Source organism: Chelonoidis abingdonii, chromosome 1, assembly GCF_003597395.2.
Source record: "Chelonoidis abingdonii isolate Lonesome George chromosome 1, CheloAbing_2.0, whole genome shotgun sequence".
NCBI lineage: Eukaryota > Metazoa > Chordata > Testudines > Testudinidae > Chelonoidis > Chelonoidis abingdonii.
This window is the reverse complement of record NC_133769.1, coordinates 40,740,550-40,758,594: the sequence shown is the minus strand read 5'-3', so window position 1 is coordinate 40,758,594 and position 18,045 is coordinate 40,740,550. Positions and strand designations below refer to the sequence as shown.

At 45.7% G+C, this 18,045-nt stretch overlaps 1 protein-coding gene across 1 annotated transcript in view; it reads right to left on the bottom strand.

Annotated features, from left to right (window-relative positions):
• Positions 1–18,045, bottom strand: part of MOV10L1 (Mov10 like RNA helicase 1) — a 94,873-nt gene that overhangs the window by 27,292 nt on the left and 49,536 nt on the right. The window contains 4 exon segments of the mRNA XM_075065110.1: positions 8,120–8,284; positions 12,220–12,319; positions 13,550–13,671; positions 17,798–17,944. Coding sequence (XP_074921211.1) covers positions 8,120–8,284; positions 12,220–12,319; positions 13,550–13,671; positions 17,798–17,944 — 534 coding nt within the window.

Genomic DNA, 18,045 nt, shown 5'->3' with positions numbered 1-18,045 from the left:
TACAGACTGTTTGGATCTGGAGTGCAACATAGGCCTAGGATGCTGGTACAGCAGGCCTTGAAGAATAGACATAGAGATGACATGGAGTTTGAATTGAGAAACTGAAGATCAGAGATCCAGCACTGTCTTGACCAAGATAGCATTATGAAAATTATCTTGGTGTGGTCTTGTTTTACTTTGACAATCTGTGGGATAAGCAGGATGGGGGTAATGCATACATGAAGTTCAGTCCCCACGCTGAGAGAAAGGTTTGGGTTAGGAAACCTGGACTCTGGCCCACTCAGAACAGAACTGATGGCACTTCTTGTCTTTTGTTGTGAATAGGTCAACTGCTGAAATACCCCAGACCTGAAAGTTGGTTCTGAGCACACTATGCTTCAGGGACCACTTGTGATTTGGGAAAATCTCCTGCTGAGGTGATTGCCCAATTGATTCTGGGAACTTGGTAAGCGTGTGGCAATAGAAGCAACACCTTCTTTGATGCAAAAGTCCCATAGATTTATCACCTCTTGACAAAGCTGATCAGATCATGCTATCACCGTCTCTTTAGGTAGTACATTGTGGCTGTATATTTCGTCAGCTTCTAGATCAGCAAGCTTTTTACATGAGGCAGAAAAGCACAGCAAGTCCTCTGAATTGTGCAGAATTTGTGGACATAGATGGATCAGGAGTCAATTCTCCATATTAATAACTCCTAAGTTTGCAACTCTTCTAGATAAGCACCTTGCCCTATCAGGAGGGAAGCATCAGTAACAACTGAAGGGGGCAAGAAAAGGATACATCCTTGCATGTGTTCTTCTGACCCATCCACCACTCTGGAGACTATAAGGCTGCAGGAAGAACCTGTACCAGTGTTCTAAGGGATGTCTTTTCAGTAGATTGAGTTCAGCCACACTTGAAGGATGAACAGGCAAAGCAAAGCAAAGCATGTTGGGTCACACAAGTACTTGTGGCCATATGGCCTAATAGCCTTAGTCATGGTTAGATTGTGATCGCAGGGTCTGACTTAAGAGATAAGTACAACTAGTGAATGGTCTGAAATTTCTCTAGAAAGAGAAAAGCCATCAAATTTGCAGAATTGAGTAGGGCCCCTGTGACACTAGCAGACCAGGTGTCCTCTCATGCCAAGGGCCCCATGTCTCAGCTGAACACTGACCATTACATAGCTGGAATCAGTCTGGCTCATGTACCGTGTTATAATTTTAATACGTGTTTTAACAATACTAAGTATGTGTTTGGTATTCAGAGTTTATTGAATGCTTGTGAGTAGCTATGTGCATTAATCTCACTTATAACATCTATATCCTATATTGTAAAGGTAATATTTGAGCAGTTGTACTGTGAGTGGGGAAATCACCAGACAGGAGAGATACATTAATTAGTGTGAAGGGCTGATCTTTAACAGAAGGTATTACACTCTTCCCCAAAGGAAAAGTCCATCAATACCAGATAGATTATTGTGTGACATTGCAACTGGAATTTCCCTACATACTGTTAATAAGAAGACAAAAGACTTTTATTGTTCTGCTCTCCTCCCTGTTCAGATGAGTCATGCAAGCGGATTCCTCTCATCGGCTGAGTTTGCAGCTCAGACCCCGTGGCAGTGGGGCGAAAAATCCCAAGAAAAGGAACTAGGTATCTCTGTGCTGCTTGGACTTAGGGGGAGCAGTGGCACCAAGGTGTATCTAGACACAAGCAAGAGATCCCCAGTTGCTTAGCCAGAGTTAGCCCTAAAGCTCAGATAGAGCTTGCTGATTATAGACGCCTATATTGCCTTTTGAAACTGAAGACTAATTCATGCACGTGTCTGTTTGCTTGATTTAACCTTGTAATTTCCTTTTAATATTTCATGAATCTTTATATACTTTATTATAGGATTGGCCACAAGCATTGTCTTTGGTGTTAGATCTAAGGTGCACATGACCTGTGGTAAGTGATTAGTGCTTTGGGACTGTGAGTAACCTGAGGTGCCACAAGTACTCCTGTTCTTTTTTCTGAATACAGTGGTGATTCTTAGTGTAAGGACTGGGTGGCAAGAGAGATCAGAACACTCAAGGAAACTGTCTGTGATTTCATGTTAAGGTAACTAAAATACTTGAGAAGTTTCCACTTGATATTGGTTGGTGAAATCTAAGTTAGAACTCACAGCCCATTTGGAGTTTGTGCCCTGGTTCCTAACAGTCTGCCCTGAGTTTGGTACTCATGTTCTTGAACCACTGCAGGCAGTGTTACAGCCACAATTAACTCAATTTTCCATGTCAGGACTAATGTGGATTGTCTCCTGTTCAGCAAGAGTTCCAGACAGTTGAAGAAACAAATGATGTATGGACATGGCGGAGAACCTGATGTTCAGACCTGCCTTGTACTAACCAATCATCCAGAAGGCATGAATTCTCTTTCTCCTCAAGTAGGTCACCACCACTGCCATGCACTCGGATATATATGCAGGGCCCACAGCAGGCTAAAAGGGAAGTATTGTGTATTGACAGTGTTGGCCCACTGTTACAAGTCTTCAAAACATTCTGTGACTTGGTAGTACTGCCAAATGGATGTAAGCAGCCTGAAGATCAAAGGCAGCAAACCAGTTATTGTGGTCAAGGGAAAGAATGATTGACATTAGAGAATATGTGAAATCTTACATGCCTAAAGAACTTGCTGAGATTTCAAAAGGTCCAGTATGTGTGTCAGACCTCCCCCTTTGAACATGGAGAAAGTATTGTGAGTAAAACCCTTTTCCCTGATGTTAAAGGGGAATTTCCTCTAAGGCCCCTAGAGCAAACAGTTTGAATTTCTTGAACGATCACGGACTTGAGAGATGGATCCCTGGAAAGGGATGGGGTTGGTGGGAAAGCAAAATGGACAGGATTTGGATAGATTAGCCTAGAGCATGGTGTTTAGGGCCCATTTGTCCACTGTTCTAGATTTCCAAGCACAATGCAATGGGATAATCTGTCCCCAAACAGTGTGGGGGAAACAGCAGAAAGATCAATGACTACTGTATTGCTGTCCTTGAAAGAGAACTAATATGGGTTGCTCCCCAGTAACTGACTAAGATGAGCTGGCTGTGTCGAGCTGGGAGTTAAAGGGCCTCCTCCTTGAAAAATCATTCCTTGGTTGGTATAATGGCTCTTTGTAATAACGACATTGGTAATGTTGCCTTGGCGTCTGTACTGACACCTTGTGGAGGCTGGGGCACAGACCACTAATGAATGAAGAGTAGCAGACGAGTCTTTACATGAATGTAAAGTCTCATCAGTTTTGTCCAAAAACAAAAATAGATGATCAAATGGGGAGTTCCTCTATAGTTGGCTGGATATCGAAAGCAGTGCCCGAGTTCTGTAACCACGAGGCTTGCCTCATTGTTATTGCAAAAGTCATCATTCTAGAAGAAGCTGCAGTCATAGCAAGCACAGACAGGAATGACATCTTGCTGACCATGCAACCTTCTTCAGGAAAGCCTTAAATTCCTCCTTGCATCTTCTGGTAGTTTGTCATTAAACTTAGACATTGTATCCCAGTTTACGAAGTCATATTTAGCTAACAGAACCTGCTGGTTCACTATATACATTTGGGCAGGAGATAGAATAAATTTCTCCCCCAAATAAATCAAGTCTCTTGGGTTCTTTTTCTTTGGGAGTTCATTTAAATCTCCCTGACACGATCTTTCACTGGTGCACTCATTACTACTGGAGTTTTGGGCAGGGTGGGGAATAAAAGCACTTGAAGCCTTGTATCTTAACAAGGCATTGTTTGTACGCTTAGCTGTAGAAACTAAGGAAGCTAATGTGCACAGCAAGGTCTTTGCCAGCTTAGAAGAGCCTCATTCATTGGATGGGCTACCCTTCCAAGGGCAGCCATCTGTAGAATATCGAAAAGCTTGTGTGACTGTTCTCTCGCACAAGCTCCACTTGTATGCCCAAAGCTGCAACCATTCTTCTCAGCAACTCCTGAAAGTTGGATCAGAGAAGATGAGTCCAGGAGTCATTGAATCAATGGGCAAGGAGGAAGACAGGTTAACAAGAGCTGATAGATCCTCCTGTGGTGGAGAAGATCCCCCTCAGGCAGTAGTTCTTCTCATAGTACTGGATGCTCAGGGGAAACAGGGTCTTTGCAATGCTTCCAGCCTAGATGGCTCTGGAAACTGCTCTGCTGGATGCCTGGCAACCTTCCCCTAGACTGGGCCACTGATATAAATCTGGGGGGGGGGGGAGAATCACAAAGCACCCCAAGGGGTCAAAAAAGGCCACTGAGGGTGAGCAAAAAGACATGGGCAGCCAGTAAGTACTAGGCCTTGAGGATTGATCTCTGATGAATGATTGGTCCCACTCTCAGAACTAATGCAGCCCTTCAGAGGCTGCCTAGACAATTTGCTAGACTCACTGCTCCTAGAAGGGGATGGTAAGTTACCAGAATATTCTCAGACTCCGAAGAGCCATCTGAGTAGTCAGTGGTCATTGGAGGTGCAAAGACTGATCGGGTCACTAGGCAACCTGACTTATCTGTGGTCCATTATAAAAGAGACCAACATCGGCACGTAAGGTAGTCTATACTGCAGTGGCACCCTGAAATGGCGAAGGTATGGCATCATGAATCCATGTCAAGAAAAACCTTGTAGTTGATGCCACAATATCAACCGTAAATCAGTACTCAACTCTGATGATCATTCTGGTATCAGGGCTGAAGAACGTACTGGTGCCGACATGCTGTTTACCAATGCCAAAAAGGGTACAAACATGCTGAGACCCTGCCATATTCATTAGCAGTATCAGTGCCTGTACAAGCTAACAGTCTCTGCATAGGAGCTGAGAATACAGATGGGCCTGATACAACAAAAGCAATGCCAGTGCCATAGATTCCTGCTTCACAGGAGAGCCTGGGATGGAGATGCATAACAAATCCTATGCTGCCTCATAAACTTGCAAGGTTGTCAGTAACTGAAACAACATCTACTGGTACTGGACTTAATGGCTGTCCTGCTGACGATACCGGAGTTGATGGCATAGTACAGATATCCATGGTATCAGGGAGACTTGGGTCAACGGCCCAGCTCCATCATGAGTACCTAAAGAGTCCCAGTGATGTTCTGAGTCCTTTTTTGAATAGGGTATTTCTTCAACTTCAAGAGCCTCTGATCGGTCATGTCCCCTCTTTTGGGTAAGCCCCAGAGATGAAAGCTAACTCTTCTTTCTCCGTGGAGAAGATTCTCCAAGTCCAGAGATCTGTCAGAGACAACCACAGCAGCGGTCTGCACAAGGGTGGCAGGATGTTCACTTAAGTCTTTGGGGCTGAAGCAGTCCTTATCACATGCTCTGAACAGGCATATGTCTCTGGAAATCTGCATTCTTTTCTTGAGCAAATGGCAGATATTGCACCCCTCCTAATGTGTCCCTTGCCAAGGCACAAAACGGAGGGTGTATGGTAATTGCTATTTGGGATCACTGGGCGGGCACACAAGTGGAATGTGCAATCATTCAAAGAAGAACTTTTAGTGAGCAGCAGCAGTTTCCACATGCACAGTGTACAGCAGGCTACTGAGGGGTAGATTTACATCCCAGCTTGCCACAACTAAGGGTATGTCTACACTACAGATTATTTCGATTTTACATAAACCAGTTTTGTAAAACAGATTGTATAAAGTTGAGTGCACATGGCCACATAAAGCACAATAATTTGGCGGTGTGTGTCCATGTACTGAGGCTAGCGTCGATTTCTGGAGCATTGCACTGTGGGTAGCTATCCCGTAGCTATCCCATAGTTCCCGCAGTCTCCCCCACCCACTGGAATTCTGGGTTGAGATCCCAATGCATGATGGTACAAAAACAATATCGTGGGTGATTCTGGGTAAATGTCATCACTCAATCCTTCCTCCGGGAAAGCAAGGCAGACAATCATTTCCCGTCCTTTTTCCCTGGATTGCCCTGGCAGATGCCATAGCATGGCAACTATGGAGCCTGTTTTGCCTTTTGTCACTGTCACCGCATGTGTACTGGATGGTGGTACTGCAGTGCTACATAGCAGCATTCATTTGCCTTTGCAAGGAAGCAGAGACGGTTACCAGCCCTATTGCACTGTCTGCCATTGCAATTTGGCGATGAGATGACGGTTATCAATCATTTTGTACCGTTTGCAATTGGGAAATGGTGATGACAGTTATCAAGCATTTTGTACCGTCTGCTGCTGTCATGGGTGCTCCTGGCTGGCCTTGCTGACATCAGCTAGGGGCGCATGGACAAAAACGGGAATGACTCCTCGGGTCATTCCCTTCTTTATGTTTTGTCTAAAAATAGAGTCAGTCTTCCCTAGAATATGGGGCAAGTCTACTAGAGAGCCAGAGAGCACAGCCGCTCCGTGTCACAGCCCCAGAGATCCACAGAAATGATGAGCTCCATGCCATTCTAGGGGGTGTCCCTGCAACAACTCCACCCGTTGCTTCCCTCCTCCCACACCCCTCCTGGGCTACCGTGGCAGTGTCCCCCTATTTGTGTGATGAAGTAATAAAGAATGCAGGAATAAGAAACACTGACTTTTTAGTGAAATAAAGTGAGGGGGAGGCAGCCTCCAGCTGCTATGATAGTCCAGGCAGGACATTAAAGAGTGGAGGGGGAGAGGAACACAGCCTCCCGCTGCTGTGATAGTCCAGGGAGTACAGAATCTTTTCTTTAGACACGAAAGGGGGGGTGGGGTTTGATGGAGCTTAGGCTCCAGCTGCTATGATGAGGACGGTTATCCAGCATTTTGTACCGTCTGCCAGGAATGACAGGGAGTCATTCCTATTTCTACCCAGGCGCCCCCAGCCGACCTCACTGAGGCCAGCCAGGAGCACTCACGGGATGACGACGAGGACGGCTATCAGTCATTTTATACTGTACTGTCTGCCACCGGGGAAGGGAGGGGAGAAGATGCTGCCGTTTAGCACTGCAGCACCCAATCTACCAGCAGCATACAGCAGACATACAGTGACATTGAGAAGTGCCGAGAAACGATTTTTTCCCCCCTTTTCTTTGGGGGTGGTGGTAAATTGATGACATATTCCCTGAACTACTGGCGACAATGTTTTTGACCCTTCAGGCATTGGGAGCTCAGCCAAGAATGTAAATACTTTTCGGAGACTGCAGGAACTGTGGGATAGCTCGAGTCCTCAGTCCCCCCTCCCTGAGTGTCCATTTGATTCTTTGGCTTTCCGTTACACTTGCCACACAGCACTGTGCTGTGGACTCTGTATCAAAGCCTGGAGATTTTTTCAAATGCTTTGGCATTTCGTTTTCTGTAATGGAGCTCTGATCAAACAGATTTGTCTCCCCATACAGCGATCAGATCCAGTACCTCCCGTATGGTCCATGCTGGAGCCCTTTTTGGATTTGGGATGCATCGCCACCTGTGCTGATCAGAGCTCCACTCTGGGCAAACAGAAAACGAAATTCAGGAGTTCGCGGGGCTTTTCCTGTCTACCTGGCCAGTGCACCTGAGTTCAGATTGCTTTCCAGAGTGCTCACACTGGTGCACTGTGGGATGCCGCCTTGGAGGTCAATACCATTGATTTGCGGCCACACTTACCCTAATGCGACATGGCAATACGATTTCACCACTACTCCTCTTCATCAGGGAGGAGTACAGAAACCGGTTTAAAGAGCCCTTTATATCGATATAAAGGGCCTCGTTGTGTGGACGGGTGCAGGGTTAAATCGGTTTAACGCTGCTAAATTCGGTTTAAAAGCGTAGTGTAGACCAGGCCTAAGGGTTCATTGAGAGAAGCCCTGGAAGGTGGATAATGGGAAAGGGAAGGGATTTTAAGTCAATGTTAAGCATTTTGGGTTTTTTTCTAACACTTATATTACTCACTATCTAAACACATAGTTGAGGGGAAAAGCCATCTTTGAAGGGGTAGACATGTTAAATCTTTAACAAATAAGGTACAAGAAAACTCATAATACACACTTGAAATCTTCAAGTCTTCCAACAAAACCACAGAAGACCAAACTTGATGTTGCTTTCTGATGTATAAAGAAAAGAATAAGACAGGTGAAACACTCCTGCCCCCCATCCACACATTTTTTTTCCCCTTAGGACCGTTCACATTTTTTAAAAAAAATAATAGTAAGAAAACTGTAGTTTAACTTACCAACAGAGGATTGTACGATCCATAAGCACCAAACGTATCCTCATTTCTCTGATACAGAGATCGTGACATTAGTCTTTCCAGCATGGATATATTTAATCCATAAGCCACTGCGAGTGTAGATTTTATTACTGGTCCTAATTGCATTGGATCTCCAGCAAGAACTATCTGCAGAAGCAGTAAAAACCCTCTTCTGTATTAGAATTGACACAAAGCTAGACGAATACTTTTTTTTTTTTTTTTAAACAGAGGTAAAACAAAATCAATTGCTGTTACAATACTGTAGACGTTCTCTCTCAAATGTCTAACACTATTCAGTCGGTGGAGGGAAGATGCAAAGTAATGATTAACTTGATGGCTGACTTTATTGCACAAATCTACAAGGTTTTTATTCTTTTATAGAAAAAATATGATACAACAGTTATTTGCACCTGAAAAAAAACGGTCACCCGCCTTTTTCGTAACTGTTCTTTGAGAAGTGTTGCTCATGTCCATTCCATTCTAGATGTGCACGTGCCCATGTATGTGGTCACTGGAGAGTTATCCGTAGAGCCAGCTGTGGCATGCTCGGTATATCAGGTGCTGCCGGCCCTACGCCCTCTCTGTTCCTTCTTGCTGACAACTCCAACAGAGGGGCAGGAGGGTGGGTAATGGAATGGACATGAGCAACACATCTCTAAGAAAAGTTACGAAAAATGTGGGTAACTTTTTTCTTCTTCTAGTGCTTGCTTATATCGATTCCATTCTAGATGACTCACAAGCAGTATCAATGGAGATGGGTTCAGAGTTCATGGACTTGTAGCTTGTGTCATCTCAAGCTTGCTGGGTAAGCACAAAATGAGACGTGAACGTATGGACAGACAACCAGGTAGCAGCCCTACAGATCTCCTGGATTGCTACCTGTGCCAGGAAAGCCACTGATGACACTTGTGTCCTAGTCAAGTGTGCCATCATGATCACAGGTAGAGGCACTTTTGCCAGCTCATAGCAGTAGTGGATGCTGGCTGTGATCCAGCATGAAATTCTCTGAGCAGACACTGGGCTGCCTTTCATTCTGTCTGCCACTGTAACGAACAACTGCGTTGACTTGTGGAACAGCCTTGTTCTATCTATGTAGAAGGCCAGTGCCCTCCAGACATTCAGGGTGTGTAGTCTCCTCTCATATGATGCATGAGGCTTTGGAAAGAAGGGTATAGCCCTGAGTTATTATGTCCAGCACCCAGTGGTCTGAGGTGACCCACACCACGGCCGAATGGTAGGGATGAAGATGAAGGAAAGAACAGGATGGGTCTGGGGAATTGACTGGGGTGTTGCTCTTGAGCACACCTTCAAAATGAGTGCTTCTGGTTCGCAGGATGCTTCGCTGGGCCGGGCAGTGTGGGTGAGTGGCAGGAGGAAGGGCGGCAAATGATAAAACTTGTGTCTCTACTTCTTTTCCTAGCAGACCCTGACGAGGCTGCCAAGGCCTGGACCGTGGGGGGTGGCCAGAACTGCTTCTATACAGACTGCAGTGTATGCATGCCCAGCGAGTGATGGGTGGCCCAAGTGTCCTTCAATCCATGCAGCCTTGCATCCGTTTGTTCAGAGAAGAGACCATTCCCACTGAATGGGCGGTCCCGGATCGAGGTCTGCATGTTGTGGGAAAAGGCAGGGGTCTGAAGCCAGGAGCTGCACCTGATGACTGCCATGTTGCGACCAGTCTAGCCACCATGTCTGCCACGTCCCACACCATTTGGAGAGAGCACCTGACCACCAAGGTGCCTTCCTCCACCAGGGTGCCCAGTTCTTAGGCCAAACTCTGCAGGAGGGACTCCTTGAACTCATGGAGGGAGTACCATAAAGTAAAATTGTATCTGCCCAGGAGGACCTGATGGTTTGCCACCCGGAACTGAAGGCTTGCAGTGGAATAAGTTTTTCTCCCCAAAAGGTCCAGTCTTTAGGCCTCTTTATTTTTGGGAGCAGAGCTGTGTTCCCTTGCCTGTCTTTTTTGTTGGCTGCACAGACACCCAGCAAGCCCAGAGGTAGGTGCGTATGGGTATAAAAAGATACTCTGGCCAAGACAAAGTACTTCTTTTTGGCCCTTTTGGAGGTGGGAGGGATGGAAGATGGAGTTTGCCAGAGAGCCATGGCAATTTTGAGGACCCCTGCTAGTGCAATATGGGCCAGGGTAGAGGCTGAGAAGATGCTGAACAAGGTGTTTGCCTGCTAAGCCATCTCTTCCACCTCTAGGCCTAAGTTCTCAGCCATCCATCAAAGCAGGGCCTGGTGTTCTTTAAAGTCATCAGGCAGATCCTCAAGTATCCAGCGACCACCTGGTCCAGGGATAAGTTGATAAATGTACCACTAGAGGAGGGTGCAGCCTCCTCTACTCCATCCTCCAATGAGACTCTGGCACTGAGTCCAGTGCCATCGGTACTGCCAAATGTTGCTCCGCGGCAGTGGCAGATGACTGGTGCAAAGGGGGCATCATCATGACCGGCATGCCCCATGCCCTCCAATAAGGCTACTGTGCTGGCCACTGGCCTTGCTGCCAAGGTGGTGCCGTTCGATGTTGAGACAGCCTTAGAAGCCCAATCGAGCTGGTGGATTCTGGGCAAGGGGTTGAACTGCCCTTCTTTGTCAGAGGAGTCCCTTTCTGGTGACCACTGTGGGCCATCGATGCCCACGTGCCTGCTGACTGTCGCTGGAGACCAGTTCCTGAAGTGAGAGGATCAGTGTCGGTATCGAGGGGACCGGAGTTGTGACAAGGAGCGCTCCCACAGGGTGGTGACTGAGATCTGCGCCAAGAGGACGACTGGCAAGAAGACAAATGGTGCTGGCAATATGGAGACTAGCATCTCCCCTCAGGCAATCCACGTTGAGATGGTGGGGACCACGACTGTGGTGCCGGACACCGACGGCGAACCCCAGAGGATTTGAGCTGTGACTCCAGACATCTGTGGCACAGAGGAGAGCACTGCTTTGTCTCAGGGTATTGGTGGTGCTCCACTGCCCCCTGAGGGGTCTTAGCGGCTGGCTTGCCCTCGTGGGGAGTCTTTGCCATTTCCTGCGGTGATGGTGGGGGCCTCTGCTCTCTCGGTGCAGGGGAGCTTGGGAAGATGTCGATGCTGCCATGAGTTTGGGTCCCCTACCACTCCCAGGAGCCAGTGGTGGATCCTTTAAGGGGTAAGTTCAGTGCTGGGGGTGCACTGCGCACTGAAGGCGAGGTGCTAGGTGAGTCTTGGCAGGACGGCTCAGAAACTGGACAAAGGGTGGCCTCCATGAGGAGAGCCCCAAACAAATATCCGCTTTTTCTGAGTCCTGTGTCAAAAATTTTTACAAAGATGACATTTGTCCTTCACATGTGATTCCCCCAAGCACTTGAGGCAGCTGTTGTGGGGGTCACTTACAGGGATAGGCCTGTTACAGTCCACGCAGCGATTAAACCCCGGAGACTGGGGCATGCCTCGCCTGAGGTTAAGTCCCTGCTGGGACTCTAACTTCTAACAACTACTTCATACTAACTACTATAACAAACTATTTACAAGGCCCTAAAGCTCAAAGTCAGAAGAGATTAAACTGCTAACCCTTGCTATGTGCGGAAAGGCGCTCCAGCTAACCACCATGGGCGGTAAGAAGGAATTGAGAGGGCATAGGACCAGCGGAGTCTGAAATACTGATGCATGAGCGTGGCACTCAAGGGGGCACCAGAGCAGGCCGTATGGATAACGCTAAGGCAAAATCTCCGACAACCACGCACATGTGCATACAGAGAATGGAATCACGAGCAAGCACTCGAAGAACAAATATGTTTTAGCAAGATAGTATTTATTATGAAAAGTACTCAAAACTATTACTTAAGTGTAGAAAATACTGAAAATTAGAGCATATGTTTAAAACAACTTCAAATTAGGTGGCAACATGTATAATAAAATAATAATAATATCACTATAAACATACTCTAATACAAGTTCCCAGAACTGCATGATCATTTCCTGGAAATAGCAACTTAACCTATCACTAGCCATGAAGCGACCACGTTAGAAATATGAGGTTGTTACTGGAAGTGAAAAAAGCAAGCCTAAAACCCTTTTTAAAAAACATACATACACTAAGATACATACCTGTCCATTAACTTCTGAAATCAACCCAAGCGGAATCAAGCATTCTGGTTCACTTGCCTGTCCTGCTTCATCCACAAATACGTGTGTGAAATGCCCAAGCCTAGAGTTAAATAAAATTGCTTCAGACAGCTGTTTTAGGCTTAGTATATTCTGCCACCCTGTGGTCGACCTGGCCAAATAATTCTAAAAAAAAACTACAAGGATCAAGTCTGTGTGCTATATGCAGTCACATCTTCAACATGAAAAGGTATTTCAACACATGAAAGCTTTAAAATATTGCCAGGGAGAAAGCAAAAACCTAGTAAACTTAGCCCTTATTTGTGACATGTCACATATTTTGAAAGATATATATCAGAAACATTTCCTATCTTTTTTTTTTTAACTTGGTCAGAATAGAAGATTTAAGTTGACACAGAAATCACACTTTTCCTCACCCTCCCTTTGCACCCCCGGCCCATATAAGCTGAAGAATGCCATTAGTTTAGACCTAACATTCTCTGTGTTGTATTCCAGCACAGCAATGCTAGTAATTCTTAAGCTAACCAGGGTTGCATGTGTTGTGTTGTGTTGTGCAGGTAGCAGCAAGAACAGACACACACACATGGTTTCAAGGGAGCTAAGTGCTTTAGCAACAATAACCAAAAAATGACTCTGTCAGTATTACTTGTGATGTTGTTGTGGAGGCCAAGACTATAACAGGGTTAATAAAAGAACTGGATAAATTCATGGAGGACAGGACCATCAATGGCTATTAGCCAGGATGGGCAGAGATGGTGTCCCTAGCTTCTGTTTGTCAGAAGCTGGGAATGAGCGACAGGAAATAGATCACTTGATGATTACATGTTCTGTTCATTCCCTCTTGGGCACCTGGCATTGGCCACTGTTAGAAGACAGGATACTGCGCTAGATGGACCTTTGGTTTGACCCAGTGTGGCCATTCTTATGTTCTTGAGTTCTTACTTCCAAGTGCAGCATGCCCTACAGTGCTAATTCCTAAAATGCTTTCAATTACAGTTGGTCCTTGGCAATACACAACTGCCAGGGAATCACAATTGTGCCAAACAGTCTCCTCACTTTGATGGGATTTTTATCTCTAAATTATGTATTTTGAAAATAATGTCATTTGAGATAATTTTGTAGTTCAATTATGCTGAAAGGGCTAACTAAAATTTAATATGGCTGTAAGCTTAAGCTGGGAATGCAATGTTTTACTATTACTTGTTAACAGTTGTCCTGTTTAAACAGATTAAACTACTTTACAGAGAACCCCCCAATATTGATTTCATAGCCCCAAGTGTCCAAATCTATTAATGACATGCATCCACAGTACCTTACTCCGATTTGATAAAACATTCCTGCACTGCTACATGTGGTAATTATTATCCTGAACCGTGATGCTTTCCAAATATCTTCACCATCTTTGCAGTAAAGTTTTACTGTATCACTGATTGTCTGCAAACACAAGACACTTATTTACTACAGGTATTTTTGATAAAACTGCCACACACCAAGCTCATGATGTGTAAGTTCTAGAGGCTAGCTTGAAGTTCAAAACCACTAAATATTTTATGGACAAAAATATATTTTAGAAGCTTTACTTTAAGTATTTCTTGGACCCAGCATGCACTTTGAGGTGAGTTTTTCCTGAGTTTGCCCAAACAAGGAGGAGGAGTACAAAATAAACTGCTTTATTTTTACTACAAAAAAGAAAACAATTTTCTTTATTCTTAGTTTTGTAAGATCAAATTTGAACATACGTACAACCAGGACACAGCACAAACAGAAACTGTCAACAAGGGTAGTGAAGATGTCCATATCTCCCTTTGTAAACAAATTTAGACTTCATTAGTTTGAGAAAAAATAAAGGCTTGTCTATATGATGGTGTAATGTGTTCTTGGGGGGGGGGGCGTGTGATTTCTAAAGTGCACTAATATGTAGTGCATTAATTGGTCTGCGTAGACCCTGCTGGTATGCATAAAGGTTCCCTAGTGAGCACTACATTAAAGCACACTAGAGAACCTTGTATGCATACCAGCAGGGTCTATGTGGACCAACTAATGCTCAATATGTTAGTGCCCTTCAGAAATAATACCCTCAAAGGGCACACTGCCCCTCCATGTAAGGACAAGCCCTAAGAGGAAATGTACATTAAAATAATGACCGCCAATGAAAAGTTCAATTGCTTTGTGACACAACACAAAAACACAACATTAAAGGGTGAAAAAAAATGTAAAGCCAACTTAAGACAAAATGAAAACCACACAAACAGTGCTAACAATTTTTTTTAAATGCCGTGAATAATTGACCAGTGTAAAATTCCTGCTGCATATTATTTGACCAAATAAACTTAGTAAAATTAAAAAGAAGAATTCATACAGAAAAAACCCATCAGCAGCATCACTATTTAGGACAAAGATGACAAGGGTTGTCATTGCTTCTGTTTCAGGGCATGGCGAAGTGCAGGATTTTAGGTATCTAATATAAGTCATACCTCAAACCAGGATACCCACTACTGCAGACAGACCATTTAGACTGTTCTGGTATGGATGTTCTTGTGTTATGAACACAACCGAAGAGATTATTAAAATAAGTCAATAGATATGTATGTTACTGTGATACTCTCAGGAAGCGAATTAAGATTTATTGGCACCCTGGGCCCAAAGAACATTTGGGTCCCTCACATCTGCCCCCCCCCCCCCGCACCCTGACCCAAGGCCGCGCCCACTGACCAAGCTGGGCCATGGTAAGAGCTGCCCAAGGTACCAGGGCCACTGTGTGGAACCCTGGACCCTCCACCTGCCCTAGGTGGTGCACCCTGGGGGGGCAGGGACGTGGGCTAGGGGCTGTTCTCACCCCCCACACCCAAGGCAAGTGGAGGGCCCGGGGCTCCACACAGCTTTCTGGGAGGTTCTTATCTCAGCCTAGGGCAGCGGTCCCCACGCTGTGGAGCACATTCCCCTAGGCGGGAAAAGAGGAACATATGAGGGGGGCATGGGAGGGCCCATATCAGCCTCCGGGGGTGGGTGAGGAGAGACCACAGCCCAGCCACACTTCTGGCCCCCAGTTCCTACAAGGGGAGGGGGTGGCTGGGGGGATGGAGGCCTGACTTGAAAAGCTTGGGGACCCCAGCCTAAGGTGACCATATGTCCCATTTTGGCCCCAGATGTCCTGACTTTTTTGGCAAAACTGGGCATTTGTCCCATTTGCGCTCGCCAAACAGTGTTGCCAAAAAGGGGCTTGGAGAGGTGGTGGGCAACGGGGCTCAGGCCAGCCCTGTGCAGGGCAAGAGGAGGACTTGGGCTGCTGGTTTGGACCAACTCAGGAGGCAGGAAAAAGGCTTGGACCAGCTCTGTGTGGGATGGGGGACAGAGGGGTATATGCTCATCCTACCCCAGGCTCCGTCTTCCAGCCTGCCCAGGGCCTCAAGGGGATGAGGAGTAGGGCAGAGGGACCCTGGGGAGCAGTGTTCCCTCTAGTTTTTCCCATGCAGGTGCAGAATGACACATCACCTCCATATTGGTGCACATAACAAAATTCATGTGGTGGGGGTGGGGCCAAAGGGTTTGGAGTGTGCTAGTTCAGAGTGGGTCAATAGGTGGAGGTGGGGTGGGGGTGCAGGTTCTGGGGATGAGTTTTGGGAATGAGGGGCTCAGGGCTGGATCAGAGGGTAGGCATATGGGGAGGTGTGGGCTCCGGCTTAAGGTGCTGGCTCTGGGGTGGGGCCAGGGATGAGGTGTTTGGGGTGCAGGCTGCCCCAGGGCTATAGCACAGAGTGAGAGAGAGAGAACTCCCCCTAGTTTTCACCCCCTGCAGAAGCACCTGGGCTGAGGGGAGTGGGGAAGAAGGTGCCTCTTCCCCTGTCGCGGCAGGTCCGGGTTGAGTTCAGGGAGCGGCACCTCTCCCCCAGCCACAGCAGGTCCGGGGTTGGGGGAGAGGCATTTCCCCCAGCCGCAGCCTGAGTAACTTAGCCAGGGGTAGTAGGGGAAGAAGAGGACGCAGCGGCACCACCGCCGCCAGAGTTCCCAGCACTCCTGCAGGGAGCACAAAATGGCCAGAGCCCTTGGGCAAGGGCCTCATGGACAATCTGCCACTGGACACACTGTACCTCAGAGTGCCACCCTTGAACCCCCATATTCATCACTGTCATATAATTAGGATGTTTCATACGAAGTATGCCTTCTGAGGTATCATTTTAAAAGTCTTGATCTGTTGATCATTAATATCCTGTTGGATTGTATGTGATATCACTGTATGTGAAGTTATGAAGTTGTGCTATTTATGAGTTACTGAAATATGTTCTGAAGACGGGAACACCCATAAACAGCCTTTCAGGTACAACAATGGATTAGCCAGACAGCGGTTAATGGCTCATCAACATCCATCAAGGAAAGAATCCATTATCCCAGAAACTGTATACAATGGAGACTTCTCAGAGAGAACACACAGACAATGGAGACTGCTCGACCAATAGAGGCAGACCCCTACATCACAAACATAGATCCTTGTAGCAAGCTGGATGAAACTATAAAAGAGGGAAAGTCACATCATTACTGGACCTCTCTCCTCTGCAACTCAACACCTGGAAGAAATGTCTGGTGGATAAAGGACTTTGAATTAAGGAGGCTGGTCCCAGGCTGGAAAAGAGTCCCAGCCTACGTGTTGAGGATCTGTCACCTGCTTGCACCATCTGTAAGGGCGAGAGACTGCTTGATTCAAATCCTGTTTAAATGTGTAAAACTCAGACTGAAAATTTATTTTTGTTTCTTAAGTATCCAAGTTTGATCTCTATGCTTGCTATTTATATTCATTTAAAATTTATCTTTCTGTAGTTAATATATCTGTTTTATATTTTACCTAAAACCGTGTTGCCTTTTTTGGAAATCTCAGCTCAGTTTACATTCTCCACAATGAGAAGGAGGTATGGACTGGGGAATGAATTTACACTGATCAGGCTTCTGACCAAGGCAAGATGGAACAGTTCTGAGGTGCAGCAAGGCTGGGAAGGGGCTGGGGGGAGCCTCTCTATTGTTGATTCATCTATGGCTGGCAAAGCATTCATGTAACTCAGTTGCTGTGTCCCTGCCTGTGGATGTCTGTGTAAATGCAAAACCTGTCAGAGGTTTGTGCTTAACAGCAGCATCACAGGGTGACAGGGATAACTAGGCTGGTGGAACAGAGGGCTTAGCGCTCCCACAGTCCAAGTTGCACCCCAGGAATGCCGTCTCAGTCGCATACATACAACTCAATGCACTATGGAGCAGATTCTATCACCCTTTTCAACACTGAGTAGTATCTTACCGTTTGAAGTAGTCCCGTTGACATAAATGGCCTACTTGCAGAAAAAAAGCATTACACAATGAGTTTAAGTATAGGCTCAAATTCTAGCAACTCATTTACCACAACTGATGCATTTTCCCCAATTGATTATCTAGTGAATTATTTTTAACCCTAAAAATATAAACAGTATTTTCCTCAGTGAGTCTAATAAACAGAGGAAAGTCCTAAGAGTAACATTTTAAGATTAAAAATATGCATCCTTTTTTAGTATTTTAATTTAAAAGTTTTCACAGAATTTACCTCTTCACACCTGCAGCTAGCATTAACTCTGACCATAACTCCTGGTTTTAGGAAGTTACTATCATGCAGTCGTAAGCAAACTAAATCCGTTGCACTGTTGGATGGTGCACAGACCAAAATTCGACTGTCTGGTAAAGTATAATGTACCTGCATTTTAAAAGAAGAGCAGCTTTTAAAAGCTTTTGGAACAACTATATTAATCACAGATAAAGCAAGCACATATTTCAAATATTTAATATAATTCAGAA